Genomic DNA, 12,725 nt, shown 5'->3' with positions numbered 1-12,725 from the left:
AGATTTTAACTTTTTAAGCTTTGACAAGATTTTGACCAGAAGAAGATCTCGAATCACGATTTTTTTTCTAATAATAAACACAAATAATTATACGACATCATTAACAATCTAAATGTTACGTGTAACTTACAAAAAATAAACATTTATTGTTCAACTTCTGTAATTTACTTGTTTTTCGAAAAAATAGCAGTTTGCGCAATCATTTGCAACCTTTCGCGAAAAAATTGCGCTATTCCGCTTTTGCATAATTCTCTTTTGCGCAATTTTGCGTAACAAATTCTCAGTAAAAGGTTGAATAAAGGTGAAAACTGTATGAATTAGTTATCTATGAAATTTTAAATTTTTGCATATAATTGCAATGCTTAAAATGGAAATGATTACTTGCCTAAAACTCTATTTTGCAACCTGATGCATGATGGCACACGCCAAATCAAGATGTGCACGATCTTACACAAAAGTCGAACAGTATTTTGCCAGTTACTCGTTTTAAACTTAACCCTGTAAAGCCTGGGAGGTATGAATCTAGGGGGGCGTCCCCCCCCCGCTAGAAAAAGTCCTTAGAGAATAGGTATAGTGCTGAAATGCATGTTCATAGCCCAATTTTTCAAGGCCAGCTCATTGAAAAAAATTAGATCGATAACTTTCATAGTTTAGGTGCTAGGAGGGTTGAAAAAATGCGAATGAAGGTCAAAAAAATGTTTTTAAAATAATTTTTAAACAAATATTAAATTGTGACACATGTCTATACATCCATTTTTCAAGGGCTTTCTAAAAATATCCTTTAAATTTCTATTAATTAAAAGTAAAAAAAAATTCACGGTGATCTTGTCAAAAAATGAGAGTGCTGGGGCAAAAAAAAATTGAGGGGGGCGCCAAACGCCACCCCCCAGCCTGTTTAGTGTTAAGACCCGTAGCATTTCTAAAATGTATATTTCTAGGCCTACAAAAAAAATATCAGTGATCATGTGTGAGAGGTAAAACCAAAGGTCAAGGCGTTACGACACATCAAAGTCGATCTGTATAAAAATTTGATGTCTAAGATTCAGAGTTGACTATATCTGAGTGGGCAAAGACCTTTGATATTTCAATCATATGCTTTCAATCATTTGACTAGAAGTAGTCAACATTTGAAATATCAAAGTTTAACACCACACAAAGATAAAAACTATGCATAAATTTTCAATTTTAAAATTTTTAATTTCTGTTTTATTAAGTATTGTTCCTTAATTTGGAGAATATGTAGCTGAAAGTAACCAATTAAGAGCAGAAGAATCATAACTTATTTGTATGTACATTTTTGAATAAACCTGCAGTTGCTTGATTCTGTGCTGAATGTCAATTTTGGTCAATTTGCAATAACATATTTTGCTTAAAAATTTACGTTTTGCGCAATACTTCGAGTTTTGCGCAAATTACACAAAAAATTGCACAAAACGCGAAAAAGTTATTGCGCTTCATAGGCAAAAGTTCGCAAAAAATTATTTGCGTGAAAATTACGAAAATTTTGCGCAAAAAATATGGTCATTTCGTGGAAACCCTACTTTAAAGGGAGTTAGTTAAATAAGCCAGGCATGTCTGATTCTCAACGCTACCATTTAAACATTCTTTAGAGAAATAAATGTAATTTTCCCCTTTTTCTATCCGAAAATTGATAATTACAAATTTTGGTTTTTCTCCAAATGTTTCTTGCAGATTTTCTGGAACAGAGACAATTAATTTTCAGTAACTGAAGACTTGCCATAGCCCATAATCCTTTTAAATATTTGGAGATATAAAGATTTTTGTTTGTGTCCCAATACACATATAAGCTTATGATGATTTTGTAAATGATTTTTTGAATCAGTATGGTGTTGCCTAAACTAGGAAAGCTGTATAACTACATGAAAATATAAATGTTTTTTTTCCATTTATCCAGGGAGAAATGTTTGCAGACACATCATACATCACTCATACAACGTTCTGCAGAATAAGAGAACAGCCTTGTGCCTAGCATGAATGACATCGTTCTGAGATCCGTTAACCGTTTTCAGACATTTAGGTTTTCATTACGCTAAAAGTGTTTCACAAAAATGAGAGTTATGAATTAAATGGCAAAATTGTATTCTCGATAAGTTTGCTTTAATTACATAATGCAAAGTTTTTCTCTGATCAAAGATATCAATCTAAACGATTTTTCAAAACGAAAAACGATTTTCTTATCGTTTTGATATATCATTTTGGTTAGTATTTTCAGCCTATAGCAGTGCAGTATCATTGTCACGTGATAGACGGAAATCACGTGAGCAGTATACTGCACTGCCATTGGCTGAAGTTCTTATGACGTAATACGGACTATACGGACTATTGTAATAATATTATAAATGTAATAAATTTGAAAAAAATATTTTGAAAAAAAATTGAAATTTTTTCTCTTTTAACATCCCTGCGACCCAGGAGTGTCCACAAAAAAATTCAGCCCAATCGGTCCAGCCGTGTGGCCGGCTATAGACAACATAAATGTTTACAAATGTCTTGTTTTATTATTTATAGATATCTTTAAAAAATGCAAAATAGAAAAAATTTTAATAGGAGCAAATCTAAAATTCTCCTGTGGGATATCGTCGTTTTTAGATTGGTTGCATATTTGTTGAATATGATCTGTTTAATACTACAACTTTTATACAAAATTGCATATATATGAATTTTTGTATAAATTTGACACATTTTTATTTAAATTTCTCGAGACAGAAACATCAGATAGATGTCTTGTATGAATCGTTAAACGCCTGAGATTCTCAGGTTTAATTCTATACCCCTTTCCCTTTTCTCCTTTACAGTCCCTTTTATTCCCATAAGACATCCCTGTATCTCCGGTAAATTTGAGAGCACAAAAAAGACCGACCACATTTTGGAAATTTCAAGGCAAGGGGAGCTTTGTGTCTAACTTTTAAATAAATATACTTTTAAAAGCTGATTACAAGAATGTCGCAAATTATTTTAAGATCAAAATTGTTGGTGTTGCAAAAATTTAATTAATCTTTCATTTATAGAGGGAAAACCCCATTCACAACAATACCCTTCAAACCTTTCATGTAATATTTCAAACCACTGCTCTTAACCAGCTGATGTTTTGATGATATGTAAAAAGTCTCAGAGTGGAAAATAAAGATAACTACAGTATTTAATTAGAATACGTTGGCCATTGGCCTTCTTAGCCAAATGGCCAAGATTTAAGAATTTAAAAAAGAATTAACATTATTGTCTGTATTTTAGTAGATTAAACACAATGAATGGAGCTAGTACAGAAATCTTCAACCCATTCTCTGTCCTCCTGCAGTAGAGGCAGGGCAATAGGTAGAACAATACTAATAGCCTCCTCACATTCCGCAGTGGAGCAGATTGCTTCCTGAACCATAGTTACAGCAGACAGGATGAACTCTTCATCGGTCATCAGGTCCAAGGTCATCCCCAGGCGGGTTGTGCACTCCATACATTCAATTTTCTTGGGAGTGTTCCTACCATGGCATCCAAGCTCCTTAAATAATTTTCTTAATTTTGGAACAAATTTGCTTTTTCACTGTTCGTGCAAATTGTGGTTTGGAATCAAACATACATGTAAAGTTGTTGAAATATTTAATGGTTACTACTTTGTTCTGGGTTCTAATAAAGTTTTTCCTTGGAAACATTAAAATAGTGGGTTTTTAACAAAGGCACTATTTTGAATTTTTAAACCAATCATAACTAACTCAATTTGTAAAGGTAATTCTTGAGTTTCCCTGCAAGAAAAATAGTAAATTTGATATATATGATAATAGGAAACTAATAGCACATGTCTCATTTCACATTTTATTTTATCTCAATATGTTTTTTGTTGATAATGTTATTCCTGGAGGGATGATTACTATGAAAAATGTAATAAGAATAATGCATTCTCAGCTCAATTATCATGGTTTAGCCAGTCTCTTCCTTTAAAAAATCTACTTACTGGGCACAGGTGTTGGGCAGAGAAGACTCCTTCATGAGCATCAAAGAGAGCTCCTCCAATTTCAACCCAGAATCCGGGAAACTCCTCTGTACAGTCAGAGTCGGCCGGTGCCATCGCACAAACCGGTTCTAGGATCCATTCCATAGTGGCATTCACACCAGCATCAGACATAGCACCATGGCTTACTTTTTCAGCAATATGGTGGCAATCTCCACAGCTCATACCATTCTGAGCCATAGACATTCCACATAAAGCGAGAAATACAATAATCTAAACAATGGAGACATTAATATTTCAGTTTAAAACATTTCTAATAATCTGTTTAAAATCATTCTTGGTAATTGGGAATTTTAGGAGTTTTTACTAGGGACAACGTCTAATAAATTTTCTAAGAAACAGCTCTGTTAGTTGCCTAGAACTCCATAATTAAATTTGCAATGGTGAGTAAAAATAATTTACTGCTTAGTGTAAAATTCAATTATAAAGAGGTCATGTCTTTTTTTAAAATAATCATAATTGGTTCCGAATAAAATGGTATTGGCAATTTTTTTAATTTCTAATTTTAACTTAAAGGGTTTAAAAATAAACATAAAACCCCTGATTTTTTCAACTAAGGCTCACATATCATCATATCTAAACACTCAAAGATTCAAATCAAAATTTAATCCCAGTCTACATCTGGATTCATAATTCCAAAAATTAAATTTTTATTTAAAGATTACAATACCTGTTTCGCGAACATGATGAAGATGAATTGTAGAATGAATTTTACTCAATTTATATCATTTTTTTGTTTCTCATAGTGATAAGATTCATAAATCTAGGGCACAGTGAAAATTTTTAAATGTCATATCCTGTTTTCTTGGAATTATGGGGATGAATTCAGATAAGAAAATTATTTCTCAAACTCTGATAAACACATGAGTTGTAGCCGAAAAATTATTTTAAAACTAGGACTGGACACGTTCAGTCTTTTTTCAAGTCGCTCGTTAATGGTTAGTTAAAATAGTTCAAATAACAATTTTTCCGGTGACTGTTTGTTCTTTAGCTAAGAGCTGAAAGTTCCTATCATTAACACTATCTTCCTTTTTTTTCAAACATTTTTCCATAGATAAATAAATAAACATAGATAGCTTATGTACGCAAAATCACCAAGAATTGTACAGTCAGCGAACTCATACTTCTAGGGGTCAAAGTGTCCTTCAATGATAAACGGGGTGGTTTGGTGTTTTAATGGATTTCATAAAAGAGTGTAAAATAACTTTGGGAATGGAACTATTTGAACAACAATAATTCACTGAGCAAGATATCATATTGACGAGAACTGAAGAAGGACATGAGAAGGACTAAACTAACTTAAATTTCTCTCTACAGAACCCATGTACACCACAAGTACTCAATGACATAAGAACTGCCAATGTTCACAACCGACCTAGTTAATCTATGTAATAGAAATATCTTTAAAACATCTCTGTACATTTATATCTTTTAAGATGAAAAATGTCGTCTTATGCGCAATCTATCTTTAACTATGCATTTTTCCAACGTTTTCAACAATCGCAATTTTAACAACAGCGTGATTAAATGATATTTTAGAAACTGTTTAAGGTGCCATCTGTCAAAGACATTAAGGATTATTTCATGTAACATTCTAAAGTATCAAAACACGTAAAAAAAAACATCCAAATACGTCAAATTTATTTTTCATTTTCTGTAATTTTAAGTTTTAAAATTAATGAAAGTTGCCGTAAATTTAAAACATATCAATTTTTCCTTTTTTGTAAAATCTTTACTTTTTCTTGTTTAAACGAATTCAAAATTAACGGTTTTTATCGTTCGCTGACGAACTCTTCCGTTAATTTTACAAACTTGCTGTTTCATAACCAGAACGACGTCAGTCCTATCTAAAACTGTTTTTTATCCTTTATTTCAAGTTTTTGATAAGTTTCTAGTTCGTTAAATAAGAAAACAAATTTAAATGGTTTTAAATATTTATTTAGGAGAAAGTTTAGAAGAAAATGACGACTCACTCACTCAATAATGGAGTTGTGATATATGTATATATATATATATATATATATATATGTACTCTGCATGATTATTAGGGTTTTCAAATAACTAGTTATTACAAAAGTATTAAACAGAATGTATGAAACTCTAAGACGCAACCTTGAACAAAGATAACAAATTAAAAAAAATTAACTGCAAAATCTTGCATAAATATTGCTTAATGTAACACTGGCTTGAGAACAAAGCTTTGCCTGGAGGTTTTTCTATAAAATTTAACCCACGCAATTTAGAATTTCATAGCAATGTAAGAAAAGTATAGGCCAATCGGTCTTGGAGTTCATGAGTTATGATCGGACATCCAAACAGACAACTCTACAGTTTACTAGCTAGGGAACCCAGCGCTGCCAAGGTTACCAAGGTTATTCCGCCGTTTACCCGCTGTTGCGCAATTTTAGAGAATTGCTATCTAATCCCAATAATAAATAAATGACAAGGTTAAGTAACGTAAATCTTTATTGATAAATACAATCTTCCTAGAAAGGGTTCCGTTCAGTTCACAGATTGATAACAGCACATCGGTTTCTAAAACTAAATAAACATAATGTTAGGTGTATATAGCAAATTTCAGCAATAACTTTGCTATATTAGCAATGTTGGCAGTTAAGCAATACATGCTTAACCCAACACAGGATTAGACTCGTGTATTAGTAATGGTGGCTAACCTAAGATTATACTTCACTTATTGTTTAACAATAAAAGCAATAAATATGCTTGTTGCTTAGCTTCTCAGCAAATTAAGTGAAAAGTATCTCTTTAGGACTCTGTACACTATTTGTATTCAGTCTAAATAAATGTTAGGGAATTCTAATTCATGACAATCACCCTATTATCCCATGAACTATCAGTAATGAACCTAATTGCTATTAAATAGCAATAATTTAGTGTTATTTAATTACACACTAAATCAGCAATTAAACTTAGCTTCTGGCAATAAGTTTGCTTTTACTTTATTGGAGCTATAACCTTGCCCAATATATAGGTTTATAGGAACTAGCTTAAACTGAGCAATTTAACTCTATTTTGCTTCTAATGAAGCAATCAATTGCATTAAATGAACGACTTGGCAGAGAATAAGTTTATCCTTACTTGTTTCGCTGATCGGGGTTGAGCAGAGTTAGGGTAGATCCAGCAGGGTCTTGAGCAATAAGTTTGCTTGAGGATAAGCAATACTGCTGAACCGACAAACCACAATGAACAACAACACACTTGCTAAATTAAAAGTATATAAAGTGCAAGAACAAAAAGATAAAATATAACCCAATAAGATGTACTGCTCAAATAAGAATTTAGTTTAATAAGAATATTGAAAAAAAGTTAAAAGAAACAAGAAAATCTTCCAAATTTAAAAGTTTTAGAACGGATCAAAAAACGACGCTTTTGGAATCAATAGGTTAATAACTATTTCACTGTTTAATCTAAAAAAAAAAAGATTTCACTTGTAAATAAAGCCTTAAATAGAGCCTTTAATATAAAATTCTACCTCAGATCTGCCGATTTCACAAACTAAATCCAACTAAAAAATGAAAAAATTCCAAAATATTAATTAAAATATTTTAACAATTTTAACCAATTATTGAGAACCATTAAATAAATTACACAACATCCGTTCTTGACCGGTTTTATTCCGGGAAACTAAATTTTTGCTTTTGAAGTTGACCCAGTAAACTTAGAATCTCTAAACAAACAAGCTAGGAACATTCCCGTGGGTCTCCCGATTTCCCAAATCAAAATTTAAGGCAAATCGGTTCAGGGGTTCCTGTGTTAGGATCGGACAAACAAATATACAAACAAACACCCAAACAGAGATTACAACTTTATATAGATACTAGCTTGGAAATCCACGCCGTTTACCCGCACTTGGACGATTTTACCGGGAAACTAAATTTTCCCTATTAAAGTCGCTCCACTCAACTCAGATTCTGTAAAAAAAAACTAAGCTAAGAACATACCCGTGGGTCTCCCGAGTTCCCCAATAAAATTTTGAGGCAAATTAGTCCAGGGGTTCCTGAGTTATGATTGTACAAACAAACAGAGAGATTACAACCTTATACAGATAGACACAGGGCCGGGTTACAAGCAAAGGATGAGACTTCAGAGACAACTGTACGTAACTTATACTGTCTTGTTTCTTGTATGTCTGCTTCCCTGCTAGGGACTAGGGGGGGAGTCCCTGGATGACATGAGCCTCCACTATGTGGAATCGAGCCTCCAAGATTATTTAGGTATGCGGAGCCTCCGCCAGTTTTCTGGTAAAAATTCGTGCATTTTAATCTCAAAAGACGGTAAAATTGTGTACAACTACTTTTTCGGGAAATTGAAAATTTTACTTAACCACGGGTTCCCCCGACCAATTTGTCTACAAAACATCCAAAGCGCAGCGAACCCTTGGTAAAGTAAAATGCCCTTAACTTCCCTGTAAAGTAGTTGTAAATAGTTAATAAAGGATCCCAAATTTAGTTTTTCTAAAAATGACTTTAAAAATAATAATTTATTTTAAAAACTGAAATCAGTTTTGAACTTTAACTTCTGTTTAAACATGTCGAATGTACATTTTGTATTTCCAAGTTTGCTTTTAAATTACTCTAAAAGAATATAAAGAGAAAGTCAATCAAAGAAATATATTCGGATTTTATTTTTTTTTAACATAATTTGGGGGGTTTTATTAAAATGAACTTTTTTTGCGATTTTTACTTTTCTTTCGACTTACATTTAACAAATGGAATTAGGCTTGTAAATTCTCATGAAAAATGTTCCCTTTAAAAGTTTGTTTTTATTTATTTTCTTATCTTTATCTTTATTTGATAAATGCGTAGTTTAAATTACATGCACAAATATACAGAGAGGCAAAAGATACAATTTTAATGAAATTAGTTAAATTTTGATTACAATACTTTTGTCTTATTTTCCCCTGTTTGAAACACCTCGTCACATTTTAAACAATAAACAGATAGTTTGTCTTACATAGATGCACTATTCCACGCAAATTGTATTTCCTCAAGGTTGGAAACCAGACAACTGTAAATTGAAGTATGGGGCCGGTGCTCCTTTGCATCATTCTCAAAGAAGGTGGCTGGTCCACCCTCAAACAGTTTTTAATAAAAATCCCATTTTGTTTGTTTTTATTGAGGCTCTTTTAAATTTATTATATGTATGAGTGTTTTCTAGAACTAAAGGGTGTTTTATAATTTATTTATGATTTAAAATTACTTTTAAATAATTATTACAATAATTCTGATTTTAGATTTTTTTGAGTTTTATAAAATGAAGCTTACATGTTAATCTGGAAATGTCACTTGTAAAATTTTAAATTTTAATTATATCTTATTAATTTTATTTTTGTAATTTAGGTTTCAACAAAACATAAACAAGGAAACCAAAGTGAACAGGATAATATTGTTAATTAAATCATTTTTTGCTTCTCAACAAACTCCAGGATGGCCATTTTAGGTATATTTTAACTTAGAACTTAAATTTTAAAAAGTGAATTATCCTGGGTTCTAAATCCTACGCCTAACCAAACCCTCCAGAAGAAATTCTGTGGCTAGTACGGTCTTCAGATAGTATAATACAAAAAATGGAATAATATATTACAATACATAAATTCCAGATTTAATTCAGATTATTTCAATGAAGTTAATGTTTCAATATTTTTTAATTTCTAGTTGATGTCAGTGTAACTTTTGAGAATATTCATACATTTCGAGGATTTTATATAACGAAGACGACATTTATATATTTTTCAAGAAATGTGCGAAAATCTAATATAAAATAACTAATATTATAAAATATTTACAACATTGTAATGGTCCAAAAAAAATCCGAATTTATGAACTGTAATGTAATATCTTGATGATCTGCATGATCTGTTTTAATTTCACTGTCGTGCTTATTAACGGTCTGATTGAAATAGCACAGTTAACTAAGTGAATCAACGTTTTCAATTATTTTCTCCTTAAAAACGCAACAGATAGAAATAAATTAGATGAATTAGACTTTTTAAGGATTCAGCCTTACCACCCTGTCTTGTTTCGCGAACACACCTTTTAAATTGACAACTACAGACGATTTGTTGTACTCATATATCAGAATTATTCTACTTTTCCACCATTACATTGACATTCAGAGGAAAAGCTCATTAAAATTAAAAATATATTTCATAGAAAAGACATTTCAAACACAGAGACAATTTGTTGTTAATATGTTAACTTATTTTCCAAAATAATCTTAAAATAACTTATCATACAGTGGACAGAGAAGTCTTAATTGACAGCTTCTCTTTGTCTTCAGGTTTATGTGTATCCAGTATCCACATGCTGTTTAAATTTTCTCAAACCTCAAGAGTAGAAGATTTCATTAGTATTTTACAGATTAGTAATCTAAAATGATGTAATAACCAGAAAACTCTGAGATTGGAAGACGACTTTTAGACTCAAATAATGACTTTATAAATAGTCCAATACGCATGAAACACAGCAAATGTTCAGTGTAAATAGCTCACTTAATTATTAATTTAATAATTGTCTATTAAAACTATTTGCTTTTAAATACAGGGTGTCCCACGAAACATGACAATAGCAAGACGACTTGAAAGTCGTCTTTGATATAGGAATTTATTTGTGACATTTATTCTTCTATCTACTTTAACATGTATGATTCTTGAAACAATTATCACATAATTCTCCTAGCCCTGGCATTTCCAAAAAGTGGTCTGCGTTTTTTGTGTTTTCAATATTACCGGAGATATAAGGAGTTTGGTTCAGATTTCAATTTTGTTAAATAAAAGTAAAATTGTCGAAATCTGAACGAAATTCTTTATATGTCGGGCAATATTGAAAGCACAAAAAAGGCAGACCACATTTTGGAAATGGAAGGACTAGGGGAATTTTGTGATTATTATCTCTAGAAATTTACTTCTAAAATTAGGTTGACAAATAAACACAGCAAATTATATCAAAAATCAAGACGACATTCAAGTCCTCTTGCATACTGTCATGTTTCGTTGGACACCCTGTAACATTATATTCAGTGAAGTATTGTTATAATGTCGTCTTCCTATTTGAGATTTTTCAATGTAATATGTTATGCTCGTCTTCCTGGAAGTATGACGTGGAGGTAGATCCGTTAACACTATCCAAATTGGTCCATTTTTTGTCTAATATATTTCCTTAACAGTCCCTTTAAGAATATCCTAAACTTTAAAAATCATTGGTATGATTTATAATTTATAAAAAATATAAAACATATTTGTCCTGCATGACTGCTAAGCGTGCACTACTCGATAATGAAAAAAAGTTTTGATCATTTAGCATTTGATATTCTAGTGTTTATCCAACACATTTTGTGAGAAAAAACGAATTTTGTATATTAAACCAACCTTAATACATCCTCAAAGGACCTAAATATATCCACAGTCAATTTCACCTTTAGTTCAGAAAAGATCCAAAAACGTGAAAAATAATTTTAACAAAAATGTCTAAACTTGAGAGATTTAAACTCCATTAATTATTTAAATGCAGACCTGTTTACCCTATCCTTAGCAATATGCAGTCAGATAAATCTATATATAAATTTGGCTTGTCTGTTTGTTTGTTTGTTTGTCTGTCTGTCTGTCTGTTTGTATCCAATAAACGTCAAAACGACTGAACCGATCGGGCCCAAATTTTTTGTGGGACATCTAGGGACCCCAGGGAATGTTTATGAATGATTGAAATTTTAAATATTTGTCTCAATCAAAATTCGATCGTCATTAAATTTTTAAAAGTTTTGAAAATCCACGAAATATTTTGTGAAAATCTGCGAATTATTTTTGTTTTGTTTTACGATGTACACAAAGAGAACATGTTCACAATTAATTTAGAAGATGCGCGCGAAGCGCCCTGTAAGGCTAGAAAGAAGGGCGCGAAGTGCCTTGAATTTCTAGTGTTTTTAAATTTGATAATTGACTTTGGTTTTAAAGCCAAGAAGATTCAATAGAACAAAAAGATCTACATAGCTGCTATGAGATGGGCATCATTTTTGTCAATGAACGAAATATTTAAAAATGTTCGAAAACGATTTTATTTTCTCATTTTATTGCTCAGTAAGACCGTTAACGAACGAACGATTTGTTCATCATTTGAATGAAAAAAGTTGTAAACATTTTTTTTACTGAACCAACAACTTTTTCGAAAAATTTTTGAGAAAACTATTGTTTTTTACTGAACAATCGTTGTTACTGAACGTAAAATTTCAACAACAAAAAAGCTAACGAACGATTTATAAATCGTTCCTGTGCCGCAAAGTTCAAAAAGATAGATTTTTTAACAAACAAACATTTTTTTCGAAAAACTTTTGAACAATTGAATTTTTTAAATAAACATGAACAAACGATGTTTTCGAAAAAAAATAAGAAAGAGACATCTGCAAATTTTTACAGAGCCAACATTTTTTGCTATCGAACTTTTAGAAAACTATCGTATTTTTCTGAAAAATCTGACTAAACTGATAATTACAGCTGTTAGATAAAAAACGAAATAGATGGGAAATGAATTCGTGTATACAACCATAGTACAGTTGTTTCTCTTCACTGTTCATATTGCAGAATAAAAAAACAGTCTTTTATACTGTTTACATAAAATATACTCTAGCAGACGTATCTTTATTTTGACCATAGGAATAAGGTAACACAAGGCTAAATCTTTACAAAGATTTC

At 31.2% G+C, this 12,725-nt stretch overlaps 1 protein-coding gene and 1 long non-coding RNA gene across 2 annotated transcripts; both read right to left on the bottom strand.

Moving 5' to 3' along the window:
- Positions 1-3,228: 3,228 nt before the first annotated feature.
- Positions 3,229-4,768, bottom strand: LOC111702100 (uncharacterized). The gene is made up of 3 exons (XM_023473672.1): positions 4,692-4,768; positions 3,965-4,234; positions 3,229-3,514 (listed from the first exon to the last, which is right to left on the bottom strand). The coding sequence occupies exons 1-3, from the start codon at positions 4,704-4,706 to the stop codon at positions 3,257-3,259; spliced, it is 543 nt and encodes a 180-aa protein (XP_023329440.1). The 5' UTR covers positions 4,707-4,768; the 3' UTR covers positions 3,229-3,256.
- A 1,701-nt stretch (positions 4,769-6,469) lies between these two features.
- Positions 6,470-7,797, bottom strand: LOC111702082 (uncharacterized). The gene is made up of 2 exons (XR_002765349.1): positions 7,121-7,797; positions 6,470-6,562 (listed from the first exon to the last, which is right to left on the bottom strand). It is a non-coding gene; the product is annotated as an uncharacterized LOC111702082 (long non-coding RNA).
- Between the last annotated feature and the right edge of the window lie 4,928 nt (positions 7,798-12,725).

The sequence above is a fragment of the Eurytemora carolleeae genome, unplaced genomic scaffold, assembly GCF_000591075.1.
Source record: "Eurytemora carolleeae unplaced genomic scaffold, Eaff_2.0 scaffold53, whole genome shotgun sequence".
NCBI classification, from domain to species: Eukaryota; Metazoa; Arthropoda; class Copepoda; order Calanoida; family Temoridae; genus Eurytemora; species Eurytemora carolleeae.
The sequence above is the reverse complement of the archived record's forward strand: the minus strand, read 5'-3'. Positions and strand labels throughout refer to the sequence as shown.

Bases quoted from the DNA above. Each gene is read 5' to 3' on its own strand.
- LOC111702100 (XM_023473672.1), bottom strand. The intron at 3,515-3,964 runs GTAAGTAGATTT...AAATTATTTAAG, and splicing joins CTGCCCAACACCTGTGCCCA to GAGCTTGGATGCCATGGTAG.